The sequence below is a fragment of the Mus musculus genome, chromosome 6 (assembly GCF_000001635.26).
Source record: "Mus musculus strain C57BL/6J chromosome 6, GRCm38.p6 C57BL/6J".
NCBI classification, from domain to species: Eukaryota; Metazoa; Chordata; class Mammalia; order Rodentia; family Muridae; genus Mus; species Mus musculus.
In genome coordinates, this window is record NC_000072.6 from 65,890,385 (window position 1) to 65,916,295 (window position 25,911).

At 39.4% G+C, this 25,911-nt stretch overlaps 1 protein-coding gene across 8 annotated transcripts in view; it reads left to right on the top strand.

Moving 5' to 3' along the window:
* Positions 1–25,911, top strand: part of Prdm5 (PR domain containing 5) — a 159,967-nt gene that overhangs the window by 112,729 nt on the left and 21,327 nt on the right. For 5 of the 8 annotated variants that reach the window (XM_006506604.4, XM_011241464.3, XM_006506602.4 and 2 more), the window contains one exon: positions 11,390–11,475. In XM_006506604.4, coding sequence (XP_006506667.1) covers positions 11,390–11,475 — 86 coding nt within the window. Of the gene's footprint in view, positions 1–1,601; positions 2,518–11,389; positions 11,476–25,911 lie in introns of those variants that run through there. The other 3 variants (XR_377492.4, XR_377491.4, XR_377493.4) reach the window with 3 other exon arrangements.

Consider the following 25,911-nt stretch of genomic DNA (forward strand, 5'->3'; position numbering starts at 1 on the left):
CCACTAGCCATCCTTCTGTTTACCCAGGAGTCGAGACTCTCATTTAAGACATTGTGGGCTGCCATTTTGGGGGGCCCACTTTGGACCTAACAGTTACCATAAGCATTGTCTTGAATATTCTATTGCCATACTGGCACCAAAATTAAGATTCCTTTCCCAAAGTCAAATGAGTTTTATTCATCGAATATTAGGTTGAATGATATCTTACTTATCATTTTATTTAGTATCTGTTTATAGCAGTTTACGAGAATTTTCTAAAAATAAAGAATTTTCAAGCTCATATAATTTCTTCCAATTTTATCAAAATCTGAAATTTGGCATATATTAGGATTCTCCATAAACATCTTTGTTGAATGCTGATAAAAAATTAGTTTGATATCATACTTAAATAATTAAAATTTCTCTGTGTTAACTTTAACAAAATGCATTTTAAATGGCTATATTCCTGATTAAGACTTTTAAACGAATGTTTAGACAATTCAGTTTAAAAACTGTGCTTTGAATCCTGAATTGTGGGTGCTGACTCTTCCCTGACATTAAATCATGGAAACCTCCAAAATACTTTTAAAATGTAGTTTGTTTAGGAATCTGTAGGTTCTTGCCACCTTGAAATCACGTCTAACTGATATCTCATTCAAGTATTCTTGAGAACACTCCTTGACAATGTGAAAGAAAACAAAAACAAACAAAACCTTAGGAGTAGTTATTGAGTAAAGAGAAGCCGGGCGTGGTGGTGCACGCCTTTAATCCCAGCACTCGGGAGGCAGAGGCAGGCAGATTTCTGAGTTCAAGGCCAGCCTGGTCTACAAAGTGAGTTCCAGGACAGCCAGGGCTACACAGAGAAACCCTGTCTTGAAAAACAAACAAACAAAAAACAAAACAAAACAAAACAAACAAACAAACAGACAAACAAAAAGAGAAAGACCTTCTTTGTTCAGAGATATGACAAGAGTTAGGAAGCACTGGGCTTGCTGTTCTAATCCAGTCCCTCTCCTATACCCACGTCCTTTGCTTTCCCCTTCATTATCATTCCCATTGCTTTATCCTGTAGTTGGTGGGAAACAGACTCTAGAACAATGAGGGAGCACATGGTTGAAGATCCAGCTCACCAGTATCCACAGGTTTTGGCTAACTATTCCCAAACTTACTGTAACTGATTCTGGCTAGGACTGTTTAGTTTAAAGTTTTTCTTTTATGTTTTTGTTTTTCTTATTAGAAGAATGGTAGAGAATCTTGATACTCACAGGTGTTCCATTTACTGTTAATCTTGAACTTAGCATATATTCTACTTGGTGATATTTTCTTCTTAATATATCAGTTGTTTGAGAATAGTGATCATAAATGGAAATGTGCAGGTCTGCATTCTGTCACCTGTGGCTAAACAACTCCCTGTATGAAAAGCCTTTCCCACTTAAATCAGATATAATATCTGGTTCATACCCAGAGTATGGGTCACTGAGGTAGGAGACCTCAAGATCAATTTAATTGCTCGTCTGTGGCCCTTTAACAAGCTGCCATCCCCCTAAATCATTATCTCCACTGAAACACTGGGTGTGATCAGGCAGTGTGATGGTGATGTTTGTTGTTTGGTATTTCTGCAGGCATTTACTCACAGGAGCTCCAACCCGATGGTGCCCTCTCCGCCCCTCCATTCCCAAGTCATCTTCCTTATTTAGCCATTCGTGGTCATTGAAGATACAGAGAATGTATAGGCTACAGACTGGGTTTGCTGTCAAATGGGTGTTGGCCTGGGATGATTGAAAAGCCACACTCACTGTAAGTGAAGGCGAGCCTTTAGCTCTGCATTTGGTGGGCAGCTCTGTAATTTATCATCCAGTTTCCTATGAGGGGACCATAGAGATGATACTCTGCAGGTCAGCAGGAATGGTGGAGCCCTTTCTCCAGTAAGTTTCTTGCTTCTCAGGGTCAGTGAAAGCTGAAGCCCATTCAGCAAGGGAATCCACAGACTGACATAAATTCCATTAGTTCATAAATTAGAAAAGAGATTTTAGGAGTTTCTTTTGGTTTTTAAAGCTTTAGGCCAGGAGGTTAATTATGTGCCTAGAGTTAACTTTCTGGGTTAATAGAGAGCGGCTGTGTTGGACATTCTGGCTCTGGCTGTGTGCACACTGTTATTTGAGTGTGGTAATAAATCACTGTCTTCGGAAGAACTTTTTTTTTTCTTTCAGTAAATACCTGTGATCAGCTTAGAATTAAAGGATTGTTGTATTGTTGTTGGATTATGCCTGGTATCCTCACACTGTTTTTCTCTCTTCCTTAATACCTCTCTAAAGAAATTAATTCATTGTGTTTAAAATGTTTGCTCAAATATTATAAAACCAGTAGCTATGTATAGTTATAAATAATATAAGGGAATAATGAACAAATGACAAACACATGAAACTTAGACTTGTCTTTTATGTCTTTGTAGGTAGTAAATGACCTTATCTGCTGAGAAGGCTTTTGTTCAGCTTTGGTTTCCTAAGTGATTCCTTATTGACTCGGGCCCAGTCAGAGGTTGACTCCATTTTTACTTTCATTAATAATGTCTTTATCTATATTGTCACTTAAAGACTTTTAAAGACCCTAATTTTTTAAAAATGTATTTATGTATGTATGTGTGTGTGCGCGTGTGTGTGTGTGTGTGTGTGTGTGTATCAGTCTGTGTCTGTATCTGAGTGTATTTCCATGCCTCTGCATTCACAGAGGTCAGAAGAGAGTTCCAAGATCCTCTGAGATGGAGTTAGAGGATTCAGAAGGTGTCAGCTTATTATTTGGTCACCGGGAAGTGAACTCTAGTTGTCATGATTATGTGATAAGTGCTCTCAAGCACTGAGATGACTCTCTAACCCCAAGACCCTAACTTTTTTGTTGAATTTCTTTTTAGTATTATTTTTTTAATTAGGTATTTTCCTCATTTACATTTCCAATGCTATCCCAAAAGTCCCCCATACCCTCCCCAGACCCTAACTTTTAAGGTCCACTATTAGCCCTTATTAAATCAAGATTTAGTACAGGCTAGAAAAAAAGAGACACAATGAGATTAATGGAGTGACCTTTGTCTAGTATGTAGTGTTATGAATTACCACCAAGTAAGTTAGTAATAGTTACAGAGACTCAATTAGGTGGATCAACTACAGTATTCTACCAATCATGTAAGTTTTATTTCCATCACCTCTTCCTCTTTTTCCTTTCCTTTCTTTATGCAGATACCCCGAAAACTGGCAGTATCTTAGGCCACAATGTTTGATCAGCACTGTCACAGAGCTTCATCTATTTTTTTATCACTAGATAATATCAGGGCTGGAGAGATGGTTCAGCTATTGAAGTCCAGGCTCACAACCAGAATATAAGATAATGTCAGGACTGTGCCTGTACTTCACTTAATTTGTTAACATCACTTTTGGCTAGGGTGAAAATGGTTGTCCTAGAGTTTCATGTGTGTTGTAAGTGTACATCCCCGCTGAGCTACACACCCCAGTGCTCTCTCCTCATGGCTTTCAGTGAGGCTGATTTCTTTAATGCTTTCTCTGCCATTCTTACAATCATCCCTTAAGAACCATTCCCCATATTGTTTCCTGCAGTTCCTGTCCTCTGTTTCAGGGATCAGGGAGGTGTTATACAGATTTATAGGAGAGATGAATTCTGAGTTTCTTACTGTTTGAAAGTGATATGCTTGTAATTCTTCCTTGCTGGTACTATTTGTAAAAGGTCCTCTGTGTGTAGGCATCTGAGATGTAACTGCTATTCAATCTATCACTGCTGTGGTGCTCATCAGAACCATTTTAAAGAAAACTGGTTGAAATTTTCCGAAATGGAAAACTACTAGGTGAAAAGATTAATGATTTCCATGCCAATAGCGATTTCTAGAAATAAAACTAAACCAGGAACCAGGGACACTACTCTACATTCATTGCCCCTCACTGGAGCCGTGTGGAACTGTGACAGCTCAGAACATTTCAGACTTTGGCACTTGCTGTGCAGTTCTCTGTTGTGAAGCAGTCCCTGAGCACTCATGCCGGGACTGCATTAAGACATTTTGTTCCCTCCAGACCAATCCAGATGGGTCATGTATATAGAAGCTTGGAGAGATCCAGAGCATGCTGAATGGAAATGGTCACGTCTCCTCCTTACCTAATGTTAGTTAGCATCATTCATTAGCTCCTCCTCCTCCTTCTTTCCCTCATCCTAGTCTTTTTTATTTTACATTTGCTACCTCCTTGTATTGCTGGTGTTGGTTTTGTAAGTCAGTAACTTTGAGGTTTTGATCCACTTCTTTACTATTACGACTTCAGAGTGGAAAGTTAGAGTTTCTTCTCCCTGTTTTCCAGTGAATCCCACTTGCTTCAATAACAAGGATGATTCAGCTTCTAGAAGATTCTGTAAAACAAAACACATCTTCTAAGGAAGAAAGTGCAGGAATTTTATTTTATTTTATTTTATTTTATTTTATTTTTGTTATGACAAAGATCTATTTGGCTTTATTGGTGTGGTATATGACTTTTATGTGCTGAAGGTCATATTTGGTGTTAACATTTTATTGCCCAATTTAGTAACAGTGTCTTTGTAACCATCTAAGGAGTAAATGTCACAGAGCCACACTGTCTTTCCTTCAGATGTGTCTGTCCATTGACTTGTTAGATCCAGCATTCTAGCAGATTTGATTAATGGAGTCATTCTAAGATTAACAAGGTGGGACTCAGCAAGGGCAGTGGGTTTCCTGATTCTTCGCTGAAGGATAAGAAAGTTTTTCAGTTCACAGGAGGTGCCAAGAATGAACTCCAGCAGCTCCGACTTGTCAGGGTAGCATTTCATCTCGCAGCTCTGCTCATCTAATTTATTAGTTATTCCATAGATATAACATTAAATGCTAGAGTTGAAAAAATGATTGGGTAGTGCTTCCAAAATTATATATATATATATTGGCTTTAACACTCTTTGGGAATGATTCAGTGTGTGTTTTATAACCATTTCCTTCTTCAAAAGTAAAATGATCCCATGTGCCGATCCTTGTGGAAGACGAATGTGAAGTTCTTATAAAGCTGTGATGTCACACAGATTCCAAACTCACCCATGGGGACCCATCTCAGGGGTGATCCCCCCACCCCCGAACCTCTCATAACCTTGAAAGGTTTGTTTTTCACATAGAAAGTATTTCCATGTCCAAAAACTATTTTTATTTTAAAAATCCAAATGAAAGGTAAAACTGTGGCCCAAGAATATTTATGTCTCACTTCACTGAATTCATTCAATCCTATTTCAGTTGGTTGTTTTGAAAACACATGACTCTGACTTCATTGTTTTAGGTTGGCTTTTCTTTGTGTGCTCACTTATCATTTTTTAAAAATACTTAGGAGTTATTAAATTTGGCATAGACTTTTCTTTTTAGCTATTCTGAGTGACCAAATACAGGATTTGAAATCCTTGAAATGAACTTCCGGAAATGATGTAATCTTACCTTATGAAAAAATTTCTTCAGACTTGTATATATACACTGTATAAGTTTTAATAGATTAGTATAGATAAGTGATATTATCCATCTAGCCCTCTGTAGTCCATAGTCATTTTCCAGCAGTTATCAGCTTCCTCCTTCGAGCTGCTGCTGCTTCTGCTGCCGCTATTGCTGCTGCTGTAGTGTGGCACACTTGCAACTGAGTTAGATCTCTGATTCTGACAAGCTACATGCTCTACTCATAGCCCCAGTCACTCCATTGACTGCAGCGGGCTGTTGAAGGTGTTTGCCTCTTGGGGGACAATCTCCACCCTTAGTTTACTTGTTTTGAATGAAGAAAAAGCCCATAGCATACTCCGGAGGGCATAATTGCCAACCCCTTGGACTAGCTTAACTTATTTTGCCTATATTAATTTGTTATTTCTAACTTTTATGAGCTTAGGTCACAAAGCTTTCCAAAAGTTGTGTAGCACAGCATTTAGATATTAACTGTTTTTTACCCTAGGAATGCTGACCTGATAGAGATAGTACCACATCAGTCTTCAAGTGACCTGGGGAGACCTGTTCCTTTGCCTTGCTCTTCTTCACTGTCTTGATTACTTCAGCACTTTACATGCATGCTACTTTAATCATGTAGCTCTGCCAGAATTAAAAATTATGTGTATGTATATGCATCATTGCATACCTGGTGCCTGTGACATTCAGAAGTGGATCTCAGATACTCTGGAACTGGAGTTTCAAATGATTGTGAACCACCATGCTGGTGCTGTGAGCCAAATCCAAGTCCTCTGGAAGAGCTACAGTAATGTTAACCTCTAAGCCATTGCTTCTACCCTTAACCCTTTTGTTTTTATCATTTATCCGTCATATAGTTTTAATTTCCTGATAAATTCAGTTATTAGCAGAAAAAGATGAAAAAGCATTCCTTAGTATCAGGAAAGTAATAATTGAAATAAATGTACTTTTCAGAATCTACACATTAGCTGGGTATCGTAATGCATGCCTATAATCCTAGCATATGGCAGAGGCAGGAGGATTGACTGTGAATTAGAGGCGAGAGTAGTCTATAATGTAAGTTGCAGACCCTCTATGGTCATAGAGTGAAAGTGTCTTAAAAACAAAAGCTAAATCCACCAAAAACTGTTACATTGCTTTTAAGACTTTATGAGAAAGAACCTGAAATCGTTTGAATTTTTCTGCTGCAGGAATGAATATGTCCACTAGTGTGAGTGTGTGCTCTTTTCTCCAGTATAGTTTTTATACTTGTGTGGATGATTATGTCAAATGCTTAACAACTCGATAGATGGCAGGTTCTGCTGCACCCCAGGCCCTGCTGCAGACTCTACTGCAAATCCCAATCAGTGCACTGCCGTTACTGTCCTCATGTCCCAGGCGCATCCCGGCGCTCAGGAAGCCACAGTCTTAGGACTGGAGCATCCCGGCGCTCAGGAAGCCACAGTCTTAGGACTGGAGCATCCCGGCGCTCAGGAAGCCACAGTCTTATGACAGGAGCATCCCGGCGCTCAGGAAGCCACAGTCTTAGGACTGGAGCATCCCGGCGCTCAGGAAGCCACAGTCTTAGGACTGGAGCATCCCGGCGCTCAGGAAGCCACAGTCTTAGGACTGGAGCATCCCGGCGCTCAGGAAGCCACAGTCTTATGACAGGAGCATCCCGGCGCTCAGGAAGCCACAGCCTTAGGACTGGAGCATCCCGGCGCTCAGGAAGCCACAGCCTTAGGACTGGAGCATCCCGGCGCTCAGGAAGCCACAGTCTTAGGACTGGAGCATCCCGGCGCTCAGGAAGCCACAGTCTTATGACAGGAGCATCCCGGCGCTCAGGAAGCCACAGCCTTAGGACTGGAGCATCCCGGCGCTCAGGAAGCCACAGCCTTAGGACTGGAGCATCCCGGCGCTCAGGAAGCCACAGTCTTAGGACTGGAGCATCCCGGCGCTCAGGAAGCCACAGCCTTAGGACTGGAGCATCCCGGCGCTCAGGAAGCCACAGTCTTAGGACTGGAGCATCCCGGCGCTCAGGAAGCCACAGTCTTAGGACTGCAGAGACTGGATCTTTGCAGAACAGAGTCAAAAGGACAGTTCTCCAGTTTCTCCTTACCAAAAAAATTGTTGTGTTTGTTTAAACCATTAATTCTCTTATGAGACATACAATGATAATAGTAATAACAATAAAATAATAAATAATTATCAAGATAAATCAAATGAACCTATGACATCACTTAGCTACACATATTTTTTGTTCACTTTTATGGCAAGAGTAATTCACAGCTTATTTAGGGTTTGCTGTACAGTACAGATGTATGGGAGTTTTGTTGTTTGATAACTGAATAAATCTACACAGCTAATCAGTACACTGTAATCTGAGCACATGAGAACAGAAGATAGGATCATAAATTTAGAGTGATAGGTGCAGAATTTGAGTTGCTGTGAGACATAAAATGTTAGACAGATGGGCATCTGTCCAACAATAGATATAAGAAGCACGATGAGCACATGATTGTTATCTTTTAAAAATTTTATCTATTCTCAAATATATTATTAAATCCAGACCACAGTTGTCCTCCCTCCTCCTCCTCCTCCTCCCACCCCCAGTCTACTCCTCCTCTATTTCTCTTCAGAAAAGAATAGGCCTCCTAGGGATATCAACCAAACATGGCATGTCAAGTTGCAATAAAAATACTAAAGCTAGACAAGGCAACCCAATAGGATAAAAAGAGTCTTCAAAGCAGGCAAGAGCATCAGAGACAGTCCCCACTCCCACTGTTAGAAATCCAACAAGAATACCAATTACACAACTATAACATACATGCAGAGAACCTAGGCCAGACCCATGCAGCGTCCCTGATTGTTGGTCAGTCTCTGTGAGCCCAGATGATCCTAGGTTAGTTGAGGTTTTGGGCTTTGTTCTGGTACCCTTGGCCCCTCTGTCCCCTATAACCCTTCCTCTCCGTCTTCCTCAGGATTCACTGAGCTCCATCTAATGCCTGGCTGTGTATCTCTGTTTCCATCAGTTGCTGGGTGGATCCTCTCTGCTGATGATTATGCTAACTCCTGTTTATGAGTATAAAAGAATATCATTACAAATCATTTGGTGGGGCATGTTTGATTCTACCCTAAATCTTTGGACCCCTCAGGCAGTGTTAGAGGTGTGCTCCCTCTTCTGGCATGGGTCTCAAGCTGGACCAGTCACTGGTTAGCCACTCCCATACTTTCTGTTCCAACTTTACCTGAGCACATCATAAAGGCAGGACAAATTGTAGGTCCAAGGTTTTGTGGTTGCATTGATATCACATGGTAACCAGGCATGTCCTTCCCCTGGGAGACATACCTGGTTAGCAGAGATGGCTAGTTCAGATCCATTATTCCCTATTACTAGGAGTCTTAGCTAGGGTCACTTTCATATATTCCTGGGAGTTTCCATTGCTTAAGGTTTCTACCTCACCCACAAAATGCTCCAAAAATTCCAGATGTCTTTTTTACTACTCTTCTCCCTCTGTTCCCCCTGCCATGCAGTCTCTCCTGTTCCTTCCCTACTCACTATCCCATGTGGGTTGTAGCATGATAATCCTTTACTTCATAGCAAATACCCGCTTATAAGTGACTACATACCATGTTTTTCTTTCTGGGTCTGGATTACCTCACTCAAGATTATTTCTTTTCTCATTTTATCCATTTGCCTGCATTTTAACAGCTGAGCAATAATATTCCATTGTGTAAATGTACTATATATTCTTTATTTTTACTTTAGTTGAGGGACATTTGGTTGTTTTCAATTTTTGGCTATTATGAATAAAGCTGCTATGAACATAGTTCATACCCTTATGGTAGGATGACATGTCCTTGAGATATATGCTCAGGAGTGGGTCTTGAGGTAGATGAATTCCCAATTTCCTATTGATTTTCAAAGTGGCTAGACAAATTTTCATTCCCACCATTAATGGAGGAGTGTTCCCCTTGCTCCACATTCTTGTCAACTTGAGTTGTCACTAGTGTTTTGACCTTAGCCATTCTGACAGATATATGATGGAATTTCAGAGTTGTTTTGATTTTCATTTCCCTGTTGGTTAAGGATGTTGACATTTTTTCAAGTACTTCTTGGTCATTTGAGATTCCTTTTTTTGAGAATTCGATGTTTAGATCTGTACCCCATTGGATTATTTGGTTTGCTGATGCCTAGTTTCTTCTTTATGTACTTCTGAAATTAGCCTTCGTTCAGAACTGAAGTTGATGAAAATCTTTTCCCACTCTGGGGGCTGCCGTTTTGTCCTATTGACAGTGTCCTTTGCCTTACAGAAGGTTTTCAGTTTCATGAGGTCCCATTTATTAATTGTTAATCTTAATGCCTGTGTTATTGGTGTTCTGTCCAGGAAGTTGTCTCCTGTGCCAATGTATTCAAAGCTATTCCCCACTTACTTTTCTATCAGGCTCAGTGTAATTGGTTTTTTGTTGAAGAATGCAAATAGATTCTTATCTATTACCCTGCACAAAACTCAAGTCCAATTGAATCAAAGACCTGATTGAGTCAACATGATTATAACTTAATGTAAAAATTAGAAGTTATAATTCTTTATTTTGTCATGCAAAGCCAAATGTTCTACAGTCATAATTATTACTTCATGTATTCTAGGTATACTGGCTAGTGTAAAAGGTCTATTTCTTTTACAGTGGTTGGTAACCTAGAAAGTTCTTTAAAGATACCTGTTCTTGCTTTGGCTGATACTGAGATGGCTGCAACCCTTTTATGGTACCAGTCAAACCATACTTTGATCTTTACTTTGATCCTGTCATTCTGAGGTTGTAATTTAACCAATGCCTAAGGTGATCTACTTAAAATGGAAAATGCTCCTCTGCCGGTGCTTCCAGCACATGGTCATTCCAGGTGTAAGTTAGATCAGTCTTGAGTCTCATCTCATGAAACAGTGAAGAGACTGGGGAGATGAAGTAGAGCCTCTTCTGGGAAAAAGGTGAGGTTGAACAACAGAGAGCATGTTGCTGTCCGAGTGAGGCCATTGGAATAAATCATACGATGCTCAAGTTGAATCAGAAAAAGAGGAGGACTCTTACATATAGGCCTGGCCCTGTGGCAAGGAAAGACAGAATTTTGTAGTTGCTGAGGACATTAATCTTTAAACTTCATTTTACTGATCTTAGACTGTAGCAAGTGTCTAGCATCTTGTAATGTTTGTCATGTTTGTCTATTGTTCAAGGAAAAATAAAGAAAGCTGGTGATCTAGACCTATGTTATTATTGCAAATAATGATGCTTTGATGAGTACAGCCTTGAATTCTTTTTATATATTAGGCTTTGTCACATTTTATCATTTTCCAGTAGGAGTTTTGTTTTTTTCTGGGAAGGGGTATATGCATGCATGGTCTTCCTTGTCTTGAAAAACATCCTTTCAATTTTCTAAATTACAGCCTCAATTTAGAGCTATTTGGCTATATATAAAACGTGTGTATCAGTTGTTGTGTAGCTAACATTGGTTAAATACCAATGATTCTGTTTAACATGCTTTATAGGCTATTTCTGAAATGCATAGATATAATCCAATTTCATTTATATGAAACTTTTATTAATTGAAGCTATTTAAAAAAACAAGTTAAAGACCTTTATAATGAGGAGAATGGTCATAAAACAGATTGATACAAAATAGTTTTACAAGGTCTGATAATTAGTGCATTTAATTGGATTCATGGATTTGAAGGACATGCAGCAACCCCTGGGCTCCATGGTGGTTTTGGGGTGTTGGCCCTGTTGGGCTCGAGGGCATACCCTAGTATGTGCTTCCTGTACTATGGTGCTCCTCCTGCCCAACTGTGCCTGTACCACCTTTGTAGCTGTGAGCCCTGGTGAGAAGCAGTGGCTCTGAAGGTGTCCTGCTGTGTTACATTTTTCTGACATGGGCATTTTCTTTATTTGTAGGTGAGCGCCCCTATCAATGCCCGTACTGTGAAAAAGGTTTCAGTAAAAATGACGGACTGAAGATGCACATTCGTACTCACACCAGGGTAAGACCCATATTCTGTCTCATTTCTGTTGGTCAAAAGGAAGCCATATCTATTCTAAAGGAAACATATTTAATATCACATGAGAAAATTGCTATAACTGAAGTTATGTCAATGTCTAGCTTAAAATCTGAAGGTAAACTTTTAAAAGAAAAGTCAATGGAAAACAACTCAAACCCCAAAGTGTCCTGACTTTCCAATTTTGAGTCAATATGCAAGGTGCCAAACTGCCAGTATGTTAGTCCTAGAAAATGTCTCTTGTAGAGAACATGGTGAGTGTAGGTGAATGAGTTCCGGGGTGTACCACATGCAATGTGTCATTTCTCTCTGAGCTGTTACAGCATCTCACTGCCTTGTTCTCTTCTGTATACCTGTTCCACATGCAAGTTTCAGGCTCATGTGTTTTAAAAGTGTTATGTGCCAGCTGTCCTGTGATCACACATGTTCCCCTGCTTACTGCCCAGCACAAGTGCCTACAACCCTAGAACTAAGCAGGGGGTGGCTGCAGAAGAAGGATTTCAAGTCCATTGGCAGCTACATAGGGACCTGGAGGCCAGCTTGACCTTGTCTACTCAAGACCTTATCTAGCTCAAGGAGAGAGAGAGAGAAAGAGAGAGAGGGAGAGAGAGAGAGAGAGAGAGAGAGAGAGAGAGAGAGAGAGAGAGAGAGAGAGAGAGAGAGAGAGAGAGAGGATAACTATAAATTATAAGCTGTAAGAGATTAAATAGGTATTATAATATTATTTAAATACATACTATTCAAAATACTTATTTTCACAGTGAGCATTAATAAAGAGGCTTAAGTCAATTCTAAACCATTTGAAGAATTATTCTAGGATTTGTGAAATGGCTCAGCAGGTATGGGCACATGCTGAGGAGACGGATGACTTGATGTGTGTACCCAGGACCCACATGTTGAAAACTGATCATATGTAAAAGCAAAAATTTAACAACAGTTTTTGGATATTGTTTACAAAGTAAGTTATGTTCAGAGAATCAATGTGATGGTTTGTTTTTGTCAACTTGACACAAACCTAGACATATTTCGGGAGAGGGAATTTGAATTGGGGAATCGCCTCCATCAAATTGGCCTGTTGCCGTGTCTATGGGATGTTTTCTCCACTGTTGATTAATGTAGGAGGACTGATTGCACTGTGGACATTGTCATCCCAAGGCAGGTGAGCTGGGCTGTTAGAGAAAGGTACTCAAGCAAGCCAGCCGGGGAGAGCCAGTTCCAGATCTTAGATTTAGTTCCTGCTTCCAGGTTCCTGCCTTGAGCTCTTGAGCTGGTTTCCCTTGATGGACTGTAATGAAATAAAGCCTCCCTCCCCCAAGAAAGAAAGTTTAAATTGACTTCAGCAGTTGTTCTCCACCTTGTACATGTATGCTACATGACTCGTGTGAATATATTAATATTATTAATAGTAATAATAATATTAACAGCAGCAACCATAATAATAATAGTTACTTTTTATATGAGTAGCCCTAAAATTACAATAATGCATTTATATTAACGATGCCAGTATCTAAGCAAAAAGCATCTGGTTGTCTACATTAGAAAGAAGTGCTGTTGACCACAGTGTACATTGTAATATTTCACTGATTATTGGAGACAGAAAGGCCACACCATTGAAGAAGCTCTGTAAATTGCTACAGGGGAAAAAGCATACTGTTTTGGTTGCTCTCAAGAAAATAATAATAATGTCTAACTTGGTGACCTTGGCTCTTTACTTTAATATAAGTTATTACTGAGAATGCTAGCAGTTAAGTACAAGTAAATACATATGCCAACCATGCCAGGTCACACATCTCAGTGATGATTTCATGCTCAGACTTATTAACTTGTCATTCATTTAAGTGTCCTAGAAGCTGAGAGCCATGATCCTTTTTGAAAATGTGAGAAACCAAGGCACAGACATTCATCATGTAAGGCTGCCTATAGAAGCGTCTTCCTAACCTCCTGTGCTCCTTCCCGTCTTCCCATCACTGTGATGCAGTTCTTGAGATACATAATTTAAGAGAGGCAAAACATAGTGTCACTCCTAGTCTCATAGTTTCCGTCTAAGGTTAGTGGAACCTGCTATATCAAGCTTGAGGCAAAGCAACAACATTGTAGTGGAAGGGACAGGAAAAAAAGAAAGGCTTTTCATGTCATGGCAGCAAGAGAGAGGAGGCAGGCAAAGGAGGCTGGGGACTCATCCCCACAGGTATGTCCTAAGTCACCTACCATAGCTTGTTGAACTGTGAACTCCCCCATGGGTTTCCCCCGCTCCTGAAATTAATGTTCCTGTAACCTGGTCCCTTATCATCACTGCCCTCTATGGACTATGCCTTCAACACATGAGACTTTGGAGCTCCTAGCTAAACTGTAACAACTAATATATTTCTTCCTGGATTTACTAAATTAAGTTTTTAATTTGTGGAATTGGATAATATTTTACCAAATTAAACAAATTATAAAGACACTAAAAGTGTCTCACATTTTTTTAGAGTTTAAAACAGGCATTATGATTGATGTCAGGAGGCAGCACCATGCATGCCAAGAGTTCTCAAGGACTTAGAGCAAAACAAAGTAAATCCCATCCACTGACCGAAAAGAAACACCCAGTTTAGAGAGAATCTAACATTATCTCTTTATGGGTTTTTCATTCCATGTATGTGATGTCTCAGGCAACTTTGCTTTAAAATCCTGTGAAAGCATTGAATAACTATAAATATTCTTTACACACAAATCCAGTTTCTATACAGCACACTAAGATTATCACCAAGAACAGTCAAACCATTGTCAGAAACCAAAAAACATTTTTCAAAAGCTATAGAGGGGTGGTCTCCACAAGCATATTTTCTGACAGTTATTTGCACCTTTTAGGCTCAACTCAGAGACAGGAAAAATTATGGGTCAGAGTTGTGACTGTGGAATGATCCCCTCTCCCTCATTTGATGTCCTGTATTCCTGCTGGAGGTGGGCTTTTACATACCCCTACTGTTGGGCATTTCATCTAAGGTCCCTCCCTGTGAGTCCTGAGAGTCTCTTACCTCCCAGGTCTCTGGTGCATTCTGCAGGGTCCCCCAAACCTCCTATCTCCCAAGGTTACCTGTTTCCCTTCTTTCTTCTGGCCCTCAGGGCTTCAGTATTCTTCCCTCACCCAATACCAGATCAAACCCCCCCCCCTCCCGCAATCCTTCTTCCACTTTACCTCCCAGATTCCTCCCTTCCTCCCAACTTGTAATTGCATTCTTCTCCCTCCCAAGTGGGACTGAGGCATCTTCTCTTGAGCACTTAGTTTGTTGACCTTTTTGAGTACTGTGGCTAAAATCCACTTATTAGTGAGTACATACCATGCATGTATGTACTTTGGGGTCTGAGTAACCTCACTCAGGATAATATTTTCTAGTTCCATCCATTTGCCTGCAAAACTCTTGGTAAATTTTTCCCTTGATGAATATGAAGTGTCCATCATGCTTGATAACTTTTGGTTGAAAGTCTATTTTATTGGATATTAGGATGGCAACTCCTGCTTGATTCCTGGGTCCATTTCCTTGGAAGACCTTTTTCCATCCTTTTACTTAAACTGAGATGGTTTCTGCCTTTATTATTGAGGTCTGTTTCTTGTATGCAGCAAAATGCTGGATCTTCTTTGCTATCCAGTCTGTTAGCTTATGTCTTTTTATAGGTGAGTTGAGTCCATTGATATTGAGAGATAGTAAAGACAGATGACTGATAGTTTCTGATACGTTTGTTTCTGTAGGTGGCTTTATGTGCTTGTGGTTCTCTCCTTTTGGCTTTGTTGTAAGATGCTTAATATCCTGTCCTTTCTTTGGTGCAGGTATCTTCCTTGTGTTGGAGTTTTCCTTCTAGGATCCTCTGAAGGGTTGGATTGGTAGATAGATACTGTTTGAATTCAGTTTTGCCCTGGAATATTTTGGTTTCTCCATCTACGTTGATTGAGAGTTTTGCTGGGTATAGTAGCCTGGCTGGCATTTGTGTTCTCATAGAGTGTGCATGACCTCTGACTAGGCTTTTCTTGTTTTTATAGTCTCTGTTGAGAAGCCTGATGCAATTCTGATAGGTCTACCTTGGTATGTTACTTGGCCCTTTTCCCTTGCAGCTTTTAATATTCTTTCTTTGTTCTGTGCATTTAGTGTTTTGATTATTATGTGACAAAAGGATTTTGTTTTCTGGTCCCATTTATTTGGTGTTATATAGGCTTCTTGTATCTTTATGGGCATCTCTTTTTTTTTAGGTTGCGGGAGTTTTCTTCTACGACTTTCTTGAAGACTTTTTTGGGTCTTTTGAACTGGAATCTAACATGTGATGTGGTAACCATTAGAAGTTTAAGGAGCAAACATTTAATCCTCCTGAGTCAATTACTACACTGTGAGGATGCTCCAGTGGAGGGAATGATTGACCAACATGCTCATTGGGCTAGGCAGATGTGTCTAGGTGAGCAAAGGGAAAGTTCCCTATAGGTTTGTCTTGAGTGACCTCTTCACTGTCACCACAAAGGCTGAGGATGAGTGCTGAAGTATGACATATTGAGACAAGCTGGGCCATAGGTGATCATGCTTATAGTTGCATTTTGAGTGGAGGAGTAGCATAGTCTTTTTTTTTTTCCTCTCAGGAAGGTCGGGAAGTCATGCTTTGATTGGGACTGAAGACAGCAGTCTGAAGGTCGTGAACTGAGATAGTTGTAAAATTGTTTTTAATATAAATGTAACCAATGAATTAGTCTGGCAGCTGTGCTTCTTACCTACCTAATTCCCCTTGCCATGAGCCAAATACTGAGCAATTATTATTCTATCCTGAACCTGTAGGCTACTTGGGTTTCTTACCAGACAACATTCCCACCCTACTTGAATCTTGTCATCCTTTCTTGATCCAGCTCTCTTCTACTGGTGTTTTCTGACCCCTTCCCCTGGTTCCCTCCTTCACTTCTTTCTCCATCCCGGAATCAGAAAATCCCACTTACTCTCTCTAAAGCTCTGTACTGGCTCATTGGCTTTCATTGGCAAGGCAGAGAATGAATGAGGAGCAATGTTTATATAAACTTGAGAAAGGACCATCTTCTAAGAACAAACATAACAAAGCCATGTCCGGATTGTAATAAGATATGAGGACACAGAAGTCAGCACATGAATAACTTTACACAGTGTACAAAGACATGCCTACAGACAGTGACCTCCACTGGGTGCCTGTGGGATTTGAAAATAGAGAAAAGATATGGAGTATCTGAAATAAGTGTTACCAAAAGTGTTTATACATTATATTATATGGGTGGAGCTGGAAGAGTCACAAATGAACCTGGGAAACCCAGAAGAGATGTTTTGAGAGGTTGTGGTGCTCTGCATAGACAGAGTTGGTTTAGCTAGTAGACTTAAAGGAAAAGGAGAGATTAGGAAGGATGTGAGATAGGTTCACTATTGTATGCAATAAGAAACTAAGAATGTCACTGTTTTTATATGTAGAAAGGATAAAGTGTACACATTTAATAAATTATATGTTCACCATGAATTTAGAGAAATTTATGTTTTTTAATTTCTCTTCTTTGTTATCTCCTATGTTATAGATGTGTTGGTTTTTGTTGTTGTTGTTTTGGTTTTGTTTGTTTGTTTACTACTATTTGAAAACATGTATAATTTGATTGAATTAGTATAGTTCTTAAGTTTCTAGTGTCCTAATTTTTCACAGATAAATTTTTTATTCCTTGCTATTTCCTTGAAAATAACTGAGTTTATAATGTTGTGCTTTCTGGCTTGGAATCTATGTGTACATGGAACTGGGCATTTTTATCTCATCACCTAAGCTACTTTTTTCTTACAAAGCTGGGACTGATAGCTCCACTCCGAATCATCAGCTCACTTGGCCAATCATCCCTCACAACTTCTGTGTAACCTGTGTTTGCAAACTAGTTGGCTCTTTTTAAAATCACAAAAAAGACAGTTTTAAGGGTTCTAGTTTAGAGTAGCTTTTGCGTGTCACATGATGTTCCTAAAGAAAAGACTCCAGTCCAGGCATTCTAGATGCCATAGGCGTTGAATATAGCAGGCGAACTTTAACAGAAAGGGGGAAACTTTTGACAAATTTACAGGGTAGCCTTATGATCCCACGGGCAAAGAAACTTTAGTTTTTGTCTGGTTCTCATGAATTCTACTACCACAGTGCATATCATAGCTACGACCCATCCAATCATCTCAGGAGAATATGATGTGTGTTTTACCTAGTTACAGCTTCATATGATTTCATCTGCAACCAGAAGACTGCAATATCAAACAATGCAACTCCAGAAAGAACCACGTCAGAGCCACATCAGCAGACTCAGCCTGAGAAATAGCAGTAAGCTATCATAGGTCACTAAGTAGGTAAACCAAATAATAAACATTAGAAGTAAAACCAAAGACACATTAGACAATAAAAAGGTGTATTAACTTGGATGCTGTATTATGCTAGCTAGAGCAGGTATTAAATAGTACACAGTGCTGAGTATGCCCAATAGTGAAAATGTGCAGCTTAGTTCTGCTGATTGTTTCTCTGTCTTTAAAAAGATTTGTTTGTTGATGTATTTATTTCTTTATTTTGTTCTTTTACAGCAGGGCTTTTCTACCTACTCCTGTCTGTCCTAGAACTTGCTATGTAATCCACACTAGCCTCAAACTCAGGGATCTATCTGTCTCTTGCCTCCCACATGCTGAGATTAAAACCATGCACTAAGCCTGGCAACGTTCCTTTTAAAGATTGTTTTAAGAATTACATAGATGACCTGGGCGTGGGACGCACGCCTTTAATCCCAGTACCTGGGAGGCAGAGGCAGGCGGATTTCTGAGTTCGAGGCTAGCCTGGTCTACAGAGTGAGTTCCAGGACGGCCAGGGCTATACAGAGAAACCCTGTCTTGAAAAACTAAAACAAAAACAAAAACAAAAAAGAATTACGTACATGAGTCACTATTGTATTTACATATTTCTACCCATTTCTTTCCCTGTTTAGCTCCTCTCCTAGGTTCCCCATAAAGTTGCTCACTTACATAGTTATATTGTTGAGTGTGTGTGTGTGTGTGTGTGTGTGTGTGTGTGTGTGTGTGTGTGTGTGCATGCGCGTGCGTGTGTAAGACTTACTGAGTCTATTTAGTGTAGCTCCTATGTGCATGTGTTTAAGGCAGACCACTAGGGACTGAATAACCTCTCAGTGAGCTTGCCCACCCTCTGAGAGATCTTCCTGTCTCAGCAATCATTGATTGCCTGTAATCTGAGAGTAATGCTTTTTGAAATTTCTCAAGTTGATGTTAGCATGTCAGCTGGTGCTCCTATTATGCAAGCATAGTGGGGAGAGTTTGTGGGTGTAGTTCTCCTGTCATGTCTAGAAGATAATTACTCAGAGCAGGTGTTCTGGTCCTCTGGCTCTTGCAGTCTTTCTGACCTATCTTCTACTGTTTTTCCTAAGTCTTGGGTGTAGGAAATGTGGTCTAGATGAATCAGATGGGGTTGAACACCCCAAGATCACTCAGTGTAAGAATTTTGAACAGTTGTGAATCACTGTTGCAAAAGAAGCTTTTATGATGAGGTGTGAAAGCTATACTTACCTGTGGGTCTATGAATATGTTACTCAGAATAGGTAATTAGAAACTATTGATAAAGTTCTTTGCTGAAAACTTTGTAGGAATTTAAAGCTAAAGATTTCACTCATAAGACTGCTTTCAATCTTTTAATCTGCTAGAGATCTGTGGCTTTGTTTGTGCCTGGGCATTAGTTTTTTAATCAGGATTTCTGTAACTGTTTTGGTCTCTTTATTTGCCATGGGTCTATTTAAGTTGATGTTTTCTTCATTCTTTAACTTTGGTTTTTCCCCTGATCAAGTGTTGGGTTTGAACTAAAGCTGAGAAAGGTGCCACAAAAATTGTTAAAGGAGAAAGGCAGGCAGCACCCAGTCCTAACCAGCTGTTAATCCCAGGGACCACAGCAAGATGCATATCGTCAGTTAAGTCACAACAAGCAACACATTTATGACCTGTGTGCCCTACTTTACATGATAGGATAACAGCATCTTTTCCTTTAGAGAAAAGTAAAGCTTTCCCTTTCCTCCTTCTCCCAGTGCTTCAGAACTGGTGGTGAATACTTGAGCCTACAACCTAAAGACTCTGCTCACATCTACTGATACAGTAACAGAAAGGCAAGAGTAAATGTTATTGCACCCACCCCACATCTGCCAAATGGCTTCTATGGACTGTTGCCACAGCTGAAATGGGCCCAATGTTTTAACTAAAGGATTGGTGGGACTTAGAATTTTTTATAATTTGAACATAGAAATAATGAAAAGTACACAGAATTTAATTTCAAGGGACTATTTATAGAACATTTTGAAGATGAACAGCAATATGATAGGAATGCATCTGTTATAAGTTGGAAATACTTATGGTGGCTCATATTTGCCTATTTGTTTGTTAATTCTGATCATCTCACAGTTCCTTAAAAACTCATAGCAAAATCCCTCATCTTGGGGATCTCTGACAGTTTCTATTTAATTTTGTTTAGCAATAACTTCAAACACTTAGTTGTTAGCAACTAGGAACTCAAAGACACTCCTTTGACAAATGTGTTTCCAATGGAATCTTTTTAAGATTTGAAAGAATATAATGTCCATGTCACATGTTGTATATAGAAGGAAAGGTTAGGGGAAATTAAAGCAGCCAGATCAGGAGAGGGATGGTGAAACTGGTACAGGAAATGGTGAGAAAAGTCTCCTTGTCAGGAACATAAGAGGAAGGTACTTCAAGACAAGGTCAGAAAAAGAAAAGAGAAAGCTTGGTAGAGATAGCTGCACAGGATGACAAGAAAAGAACAGATTAGTTGGCTTTTCTGGGCTGAAACTCAGAGATTGTGAGACCAACAGAAATGATATAGCACCACGGCAAATGGACAGCAGGCCAGTTGTTAACATCTCTAGGGAAAAGCCCACCCATGCTTTGCTTACTTCTGGAGTTTTAGAGTATATGTAACCATATTAAAGTTCTGATTTGTGCAAGATACATTTGATTGTAGTTTGCTTAACTACAGTAGTCTTTGCCTGGAAGAGCATAAGAGGGAGTACAACATGAGCAACCCAGGAAGAGAGTAAAAGTTTAAGTCAATTGGAATAGTAACATCTCAATGACCCTTGGAAGGTCTATGAACTGCAGTTTAGGAAATTCTGGTCTGCCTAACCCAGACATAGCAATACTTGTGAAGATCAACTTGGATCATGAATCTGCTAATAAATTAAAGCCAAAACAAATAAGGGCAGTCAGTCCTGTTAGCTGCCCACTGCCCATAGTTTAGAGTTCAGTGGTTGCCTCCAAGTAAGCTATAGACTTCCCACCATCTCATCTCTTCGCACACCTTCTTTCCTAAGTACACGGGTTCAGTTGGCTTCAGCCAGGCATGACTACATTCTTTTCGCCAAATCGACCGTGTTTGCAAAGTCTGTAGGACTATGTAAAGATAAAATTGAAGCAATGCAAGCGGTACAGATCTTATTTCCTTACCTGCTCTCTCCCAGGAGAATTCTCTTTTCCTTAAAGCTATTAGCAGACATTACTTTCTAAGCAGCTATCTCTCTGTGTACCCCTGGTGCTTTTGATTACACTCTATTGGCCCAAACTCTCCACCTTTATATCATTCTTTTTCATGACTTCATTCTTAGTTTCCTCACTCACTCCTCCATACACACTTGTCAGATGGTTTTATATTTTGTTCTTATGCAATTTTTTTCTGTAAAAAGAATGGAGACTCTCTGCATAGATTTTCATCAACTTTGAAAGGACCAAATTTTACTGCCTGGTCTCAACTGCCAAGAATCCAGGTCTAGATATGCCTAGATGCAAGGCAATACCTGTTTTGGACAGTTGGATACTCCACAGAGAAAACACAGTGTACTTGATGTGAACTTAACAGTGTAAAAGATGAAGCAGCTAACTTATCCCTATGAAAACCAAGCAGAGTCCAGCCAGGAAGTCTGAATGGACCACAAACCATGATTGTGAGCATTCAAGAAAAAGTCATAGAGGTGGGTAGGCCATGCTATATGACTGAGTGCTACGTGCAGGGATGTTAAGTTGTGCAGGCCATGCTACATGAGCTAACAGCCATGCAACAAAACAATTATGCAACAAAACACAAGTTAAGTGTTTTGTTGGATAAAGGAAAGCCCAAACTAGGAGAGGGCATGGCGTGCTCGGGGGAAGTAGAGCACAGGGCGTGGGGCTAGGCAGGTTCTGCAGGATTGGAGAAGCTTTCTGTACCAAGGCAGGAAGACAAGATTGAGCCCACTGTATTGTAAGTCCACAGAAGATGTTATTGGTTTCCCAGTGAAGGAATGAAGCAATAAGATAAGCCATAAGCCTTAGGATTCCCTTGCTTATTAGAAATAAAAGTCTATAAAATAAAAACAGATGTTCACTCCAAATCACTCTCCTTTTCTTGAACTCTTTAAATTTTTTATATTGCATTATTTTTTTTATATTACAAAAGTGGTCTCACAGGTTGAAACTAATAACGTTGTAACTCAGTTTCTAAGGCTGTAGTTATTGGTAGTACTACAAGAACAAGATTATAGGGTGTGTGTTAGTCAATTTTATTTTTTTATCATTGTGACAAAATCCCTGAGATAAGCAACTGAAAAGGAGAAAGATTACTCCTGGCTAGTGAGAGACTAGACTAGAGCCAGTGGTGGTGTGGGCCTGTTGTAGGTCTGTGGAGGGGCAGGACATTACAGTGGGGAACATGACCAGTGGGGAGAGAGAGAGGAAGTGTGGGGACTGCCATCTTAATTAAGGGCAGTGATTTTTGTTTCTTTCACTAGGGAACAATCTCTTAGTTGTAGTAGAAGCCAGAAATCCAATCCTTTTAAACACTGCCTTTGAGGGCATTTACAATTCAATCAGCACACAGCATTTCTACAACTTTTAAAAATACACTGGGACTTGATCATGACGTAGTTCAAGCTGAAGTCATTGGAAGCATGTGAGTTGACAGCTGATCCTGTCCCTGACTTTAGTGAGAACTTAATGGAAAATGTGTCAGTGACATGATGTACCTAACTATATTAAGAAACTTGCTTTCGGTCAGCTTGTCTTTGGCCTTATTTTGTTTGAAATAAACAGAAGCTGAGTAAAAGCGTAAGGGAGAGCAGGCGTATTATACCATTACCTAGCTGTTTGGTATTTCACACAGTGACGTCATTTTTAAATGTCTCACTTTGAGTTTACCACATGTTATTTTGCACTTACTTTCCTCAGAAATCAATGTTCCTTTTGAATAAGGAATCTGGTTCCTTAATTTAAGGTATTGGATACATAGGATCTATTTAATAGCTAGGAATTAGTATTTAGTAATACTATGACAATTGCTCCCCTTGGTCTTTGAAGATTAAAGACTTTATAACTCTTTATTAATCTAGAAAAGATAAAATTGCAAGAATACACAAATCATAAATCAACTCATATTATTTAATGTTAGAGGTAAATAAGTATATTTTAAAATGAATATACAGATACTTACTATTAAATGTGTCAATAATGCACCCAGTTGTACTTACATGTCCAAGCCAAATCAGGAAATCACAACAGTCATATGAACTACATATGCAGTATTAGGAACAGAAAAATAAAACAATAAATCATTTAAAACTGACTTTTTAATGTTGAACTACTAATCATTCAGACAACTTCCATCTTGTCATCAAGAATAGAGTTGTTCCTCTTTAAAGTTTAAAATAAAATTACATAATTTTACACCTTCCAACATGTCCCATGGTTCCAACCTCCCCACTCCAATTCATGGCTTTTAAAAAAATTATTATTATTACTACATATATGCAAATAAATACATACAAGTACCCTAAAAGTCTGTTTAGTGTTACTTGTGTGTATGCTTTTAGGCCCAACTACTTGGTAATGGATGACCACTTACAGGGATCACTTAAAAGACTGCTTCGCCCTTTGTCAGCATCACTAATTGGTGGTAGCTCTTCACCTAGGCGTTTCTCCATCTGTTTTGGAATGTCAGCTAATGTTGTTATTATTTAAGTCTTGTTTAAGAAGCTCTATTGTTGATATTATATAGGTATAGATTCCTTGTCATATCTAGAAGACAATCTTGTAGAAGACTTCTTCTTCCTCTGACTCTCACAATCTTCTGGCCCTATTTTCTGTGATATTCTCTGAGCCTTAGGTATAAAGGTTGTGTTGTATATCTCTCCACTGGGGACAGACTTCTCATGGTTAGTTAGTTGTTCTCTACATTTGACTAATCATGGCTTGCTGTAATGATTTCTTTCTGCTGCAAAAGGAAGCTATTTAAATAAGGATGAGAGGGATAAATAACATGAAGGGATTTGAAACAGCTATAAGGAGTCATTATTTTATGTTTACCTAAAATTATATGACATGTGTGTTCATGTGTGTGTGTGACTCTAAGTGTACATTCTATATTTTTAATGAAGTTATGCCACTTGCGATGATTCTGCCTCTCCCAAGAGGAACCTAACAAAAACCCAGTACTAGGCATGAAAAACCTCTATTTGAGTTGTTGTTCAGGGGAGTCCAAGAGACTCCTAAATCAATATAGGCTATTACTGTTTCACTCAGTTGCCTTTCAGAAGTTGAAGGTCTCTATTGCTGAAGACATCACACTCCTTGAACAGAGGACCAGGAGATTTGAGCTGAATGTGATCCCAAAGCCTCCTTCTGAAGGATGAGTTTTCATTATACCAGGAGGTGCTGTGCAAGCTACCAAGGGAAAAACGCAATCAATAGTCCAACCCAGTTGTGACCCCTATGAAACGCAACGGTAACCAGAATGGAAAGAGATCCTGGCAGGTGCATAGTGATGTTTATACTTGGCTTTCAGGTCCTTAAAAGGATGGAAAAAAGGCCTGGTAGGATAAACCCAGGCAAGTTCCAATGCTAGCCAGATCACAGATCTTAGAGAAGAACACACACTGCTATGTTACTGAAACAGTGTAATTCCTAAGGACGATCTAAATTCTTGTCCATATTTCCATAAGTACGCGTAGCTCTCTCCCCCATCACACTTGTTCTACTTAATCCACTTAACTGCTATCCTCACCTCAAGACAGGACAAGATCAGTTTGAAGGTCTCCTCAGAACCATTAAAGTTAGCTGGTTCCTGTCCTCACTACTGTGACCATTCCTTCCTGTCATTCTTGGTTTGTCAAAATGACAGAAAGTCTAGGTTTCTATTGTTAAAGGGAAGAGAATAAATATTTACGTTTGCCAAATTTGCCTACGCCAGCTCTCTAGACCTATGCAGGTTTTCTTGTTAACTGAAATGTCCTGTATTATGTTGCTAGCTAGCATCTCCATATGGAAATAAAAATTTAAAAACAAAGCCCAGTGCTTACTTAAATCATGTTCTCCCTTATTTACCAATCATTGAGTCCTTGGTCAAGGACTTTGTCTATGAATGGTTACTGTATATTGCACATTTTACTGAACGGACCTCAGCAGGTCGCTGTCTCTTTCACATTACAGAATCCTGGAGCAAAAAGGGGCTGCTGTTTAGTTCCAGGCCTAGCTGTCTCCTCAGTGCACTGCGGGAACTCACTAAGCATCTATTGGGCTGGCTGCAAAGCACGGAAATCTAAATTTGGGTGTCAGGAATATATTTGGGTGTTTCCAGTTCAGGGACACTCCAGCAGCTCCAGGTCTGACCCAAATTCGTCCTTTTAAGGGCCTGTGTAGCTCAGTGCCATAGAACAACTTCATGTCCCTCTGTAGTCCCATGTCGTAATTTATCAGCTGTTTCAGGGATGCATACTAAGTCCTGTGAAGCTGGTACAGGAACAAAGAATCCTTGCAGAGCAGCTTGGCGATTTAGCTCAAATCAATTCTATAAATATTTAGCATTTATGCTGATTGCTGCCTTCCTACCACCATATTATCTTTAGACTTTAATAATATACTGCAAGATTAAATGGAAAGTGCAGCCCATGATGTCTGAATTTCCCTTTGTTTTATGAAAGGCAGTATACAGCTAATTTTAAAAGAAATAGACATTATTCTTAGGAAAATAATATGATTTTCTATACTATTTCCTTTCTAAACAGAATTTTACTTATTTTTCACTCTATTCAGAGAGCTCTAATTACTAAAGCATCATAGGAATCTTGAAATAAAGACATCTATTTATATAAATCCCCATTCATTAATAGATTCCAGAAGGAAGGGTACACTGCATGAAGCTCATACACAATTTCTCTCTCTCTCTCTCTCTCTCTCTCTCTCTCTCTCTTTCTTTCTTTCTTTCTTTCTCTTTTTTTCTTTTTTGTAAAGTTATCTAATTACATTGTTTTAAATCTGTGCGGCTTTTTTCACTTTAGAATTGTGGTATTTATTACTATGCACATTGTGGATTACAAAGAGATAAAAGTTGTTTAAGGTAAGATATAGA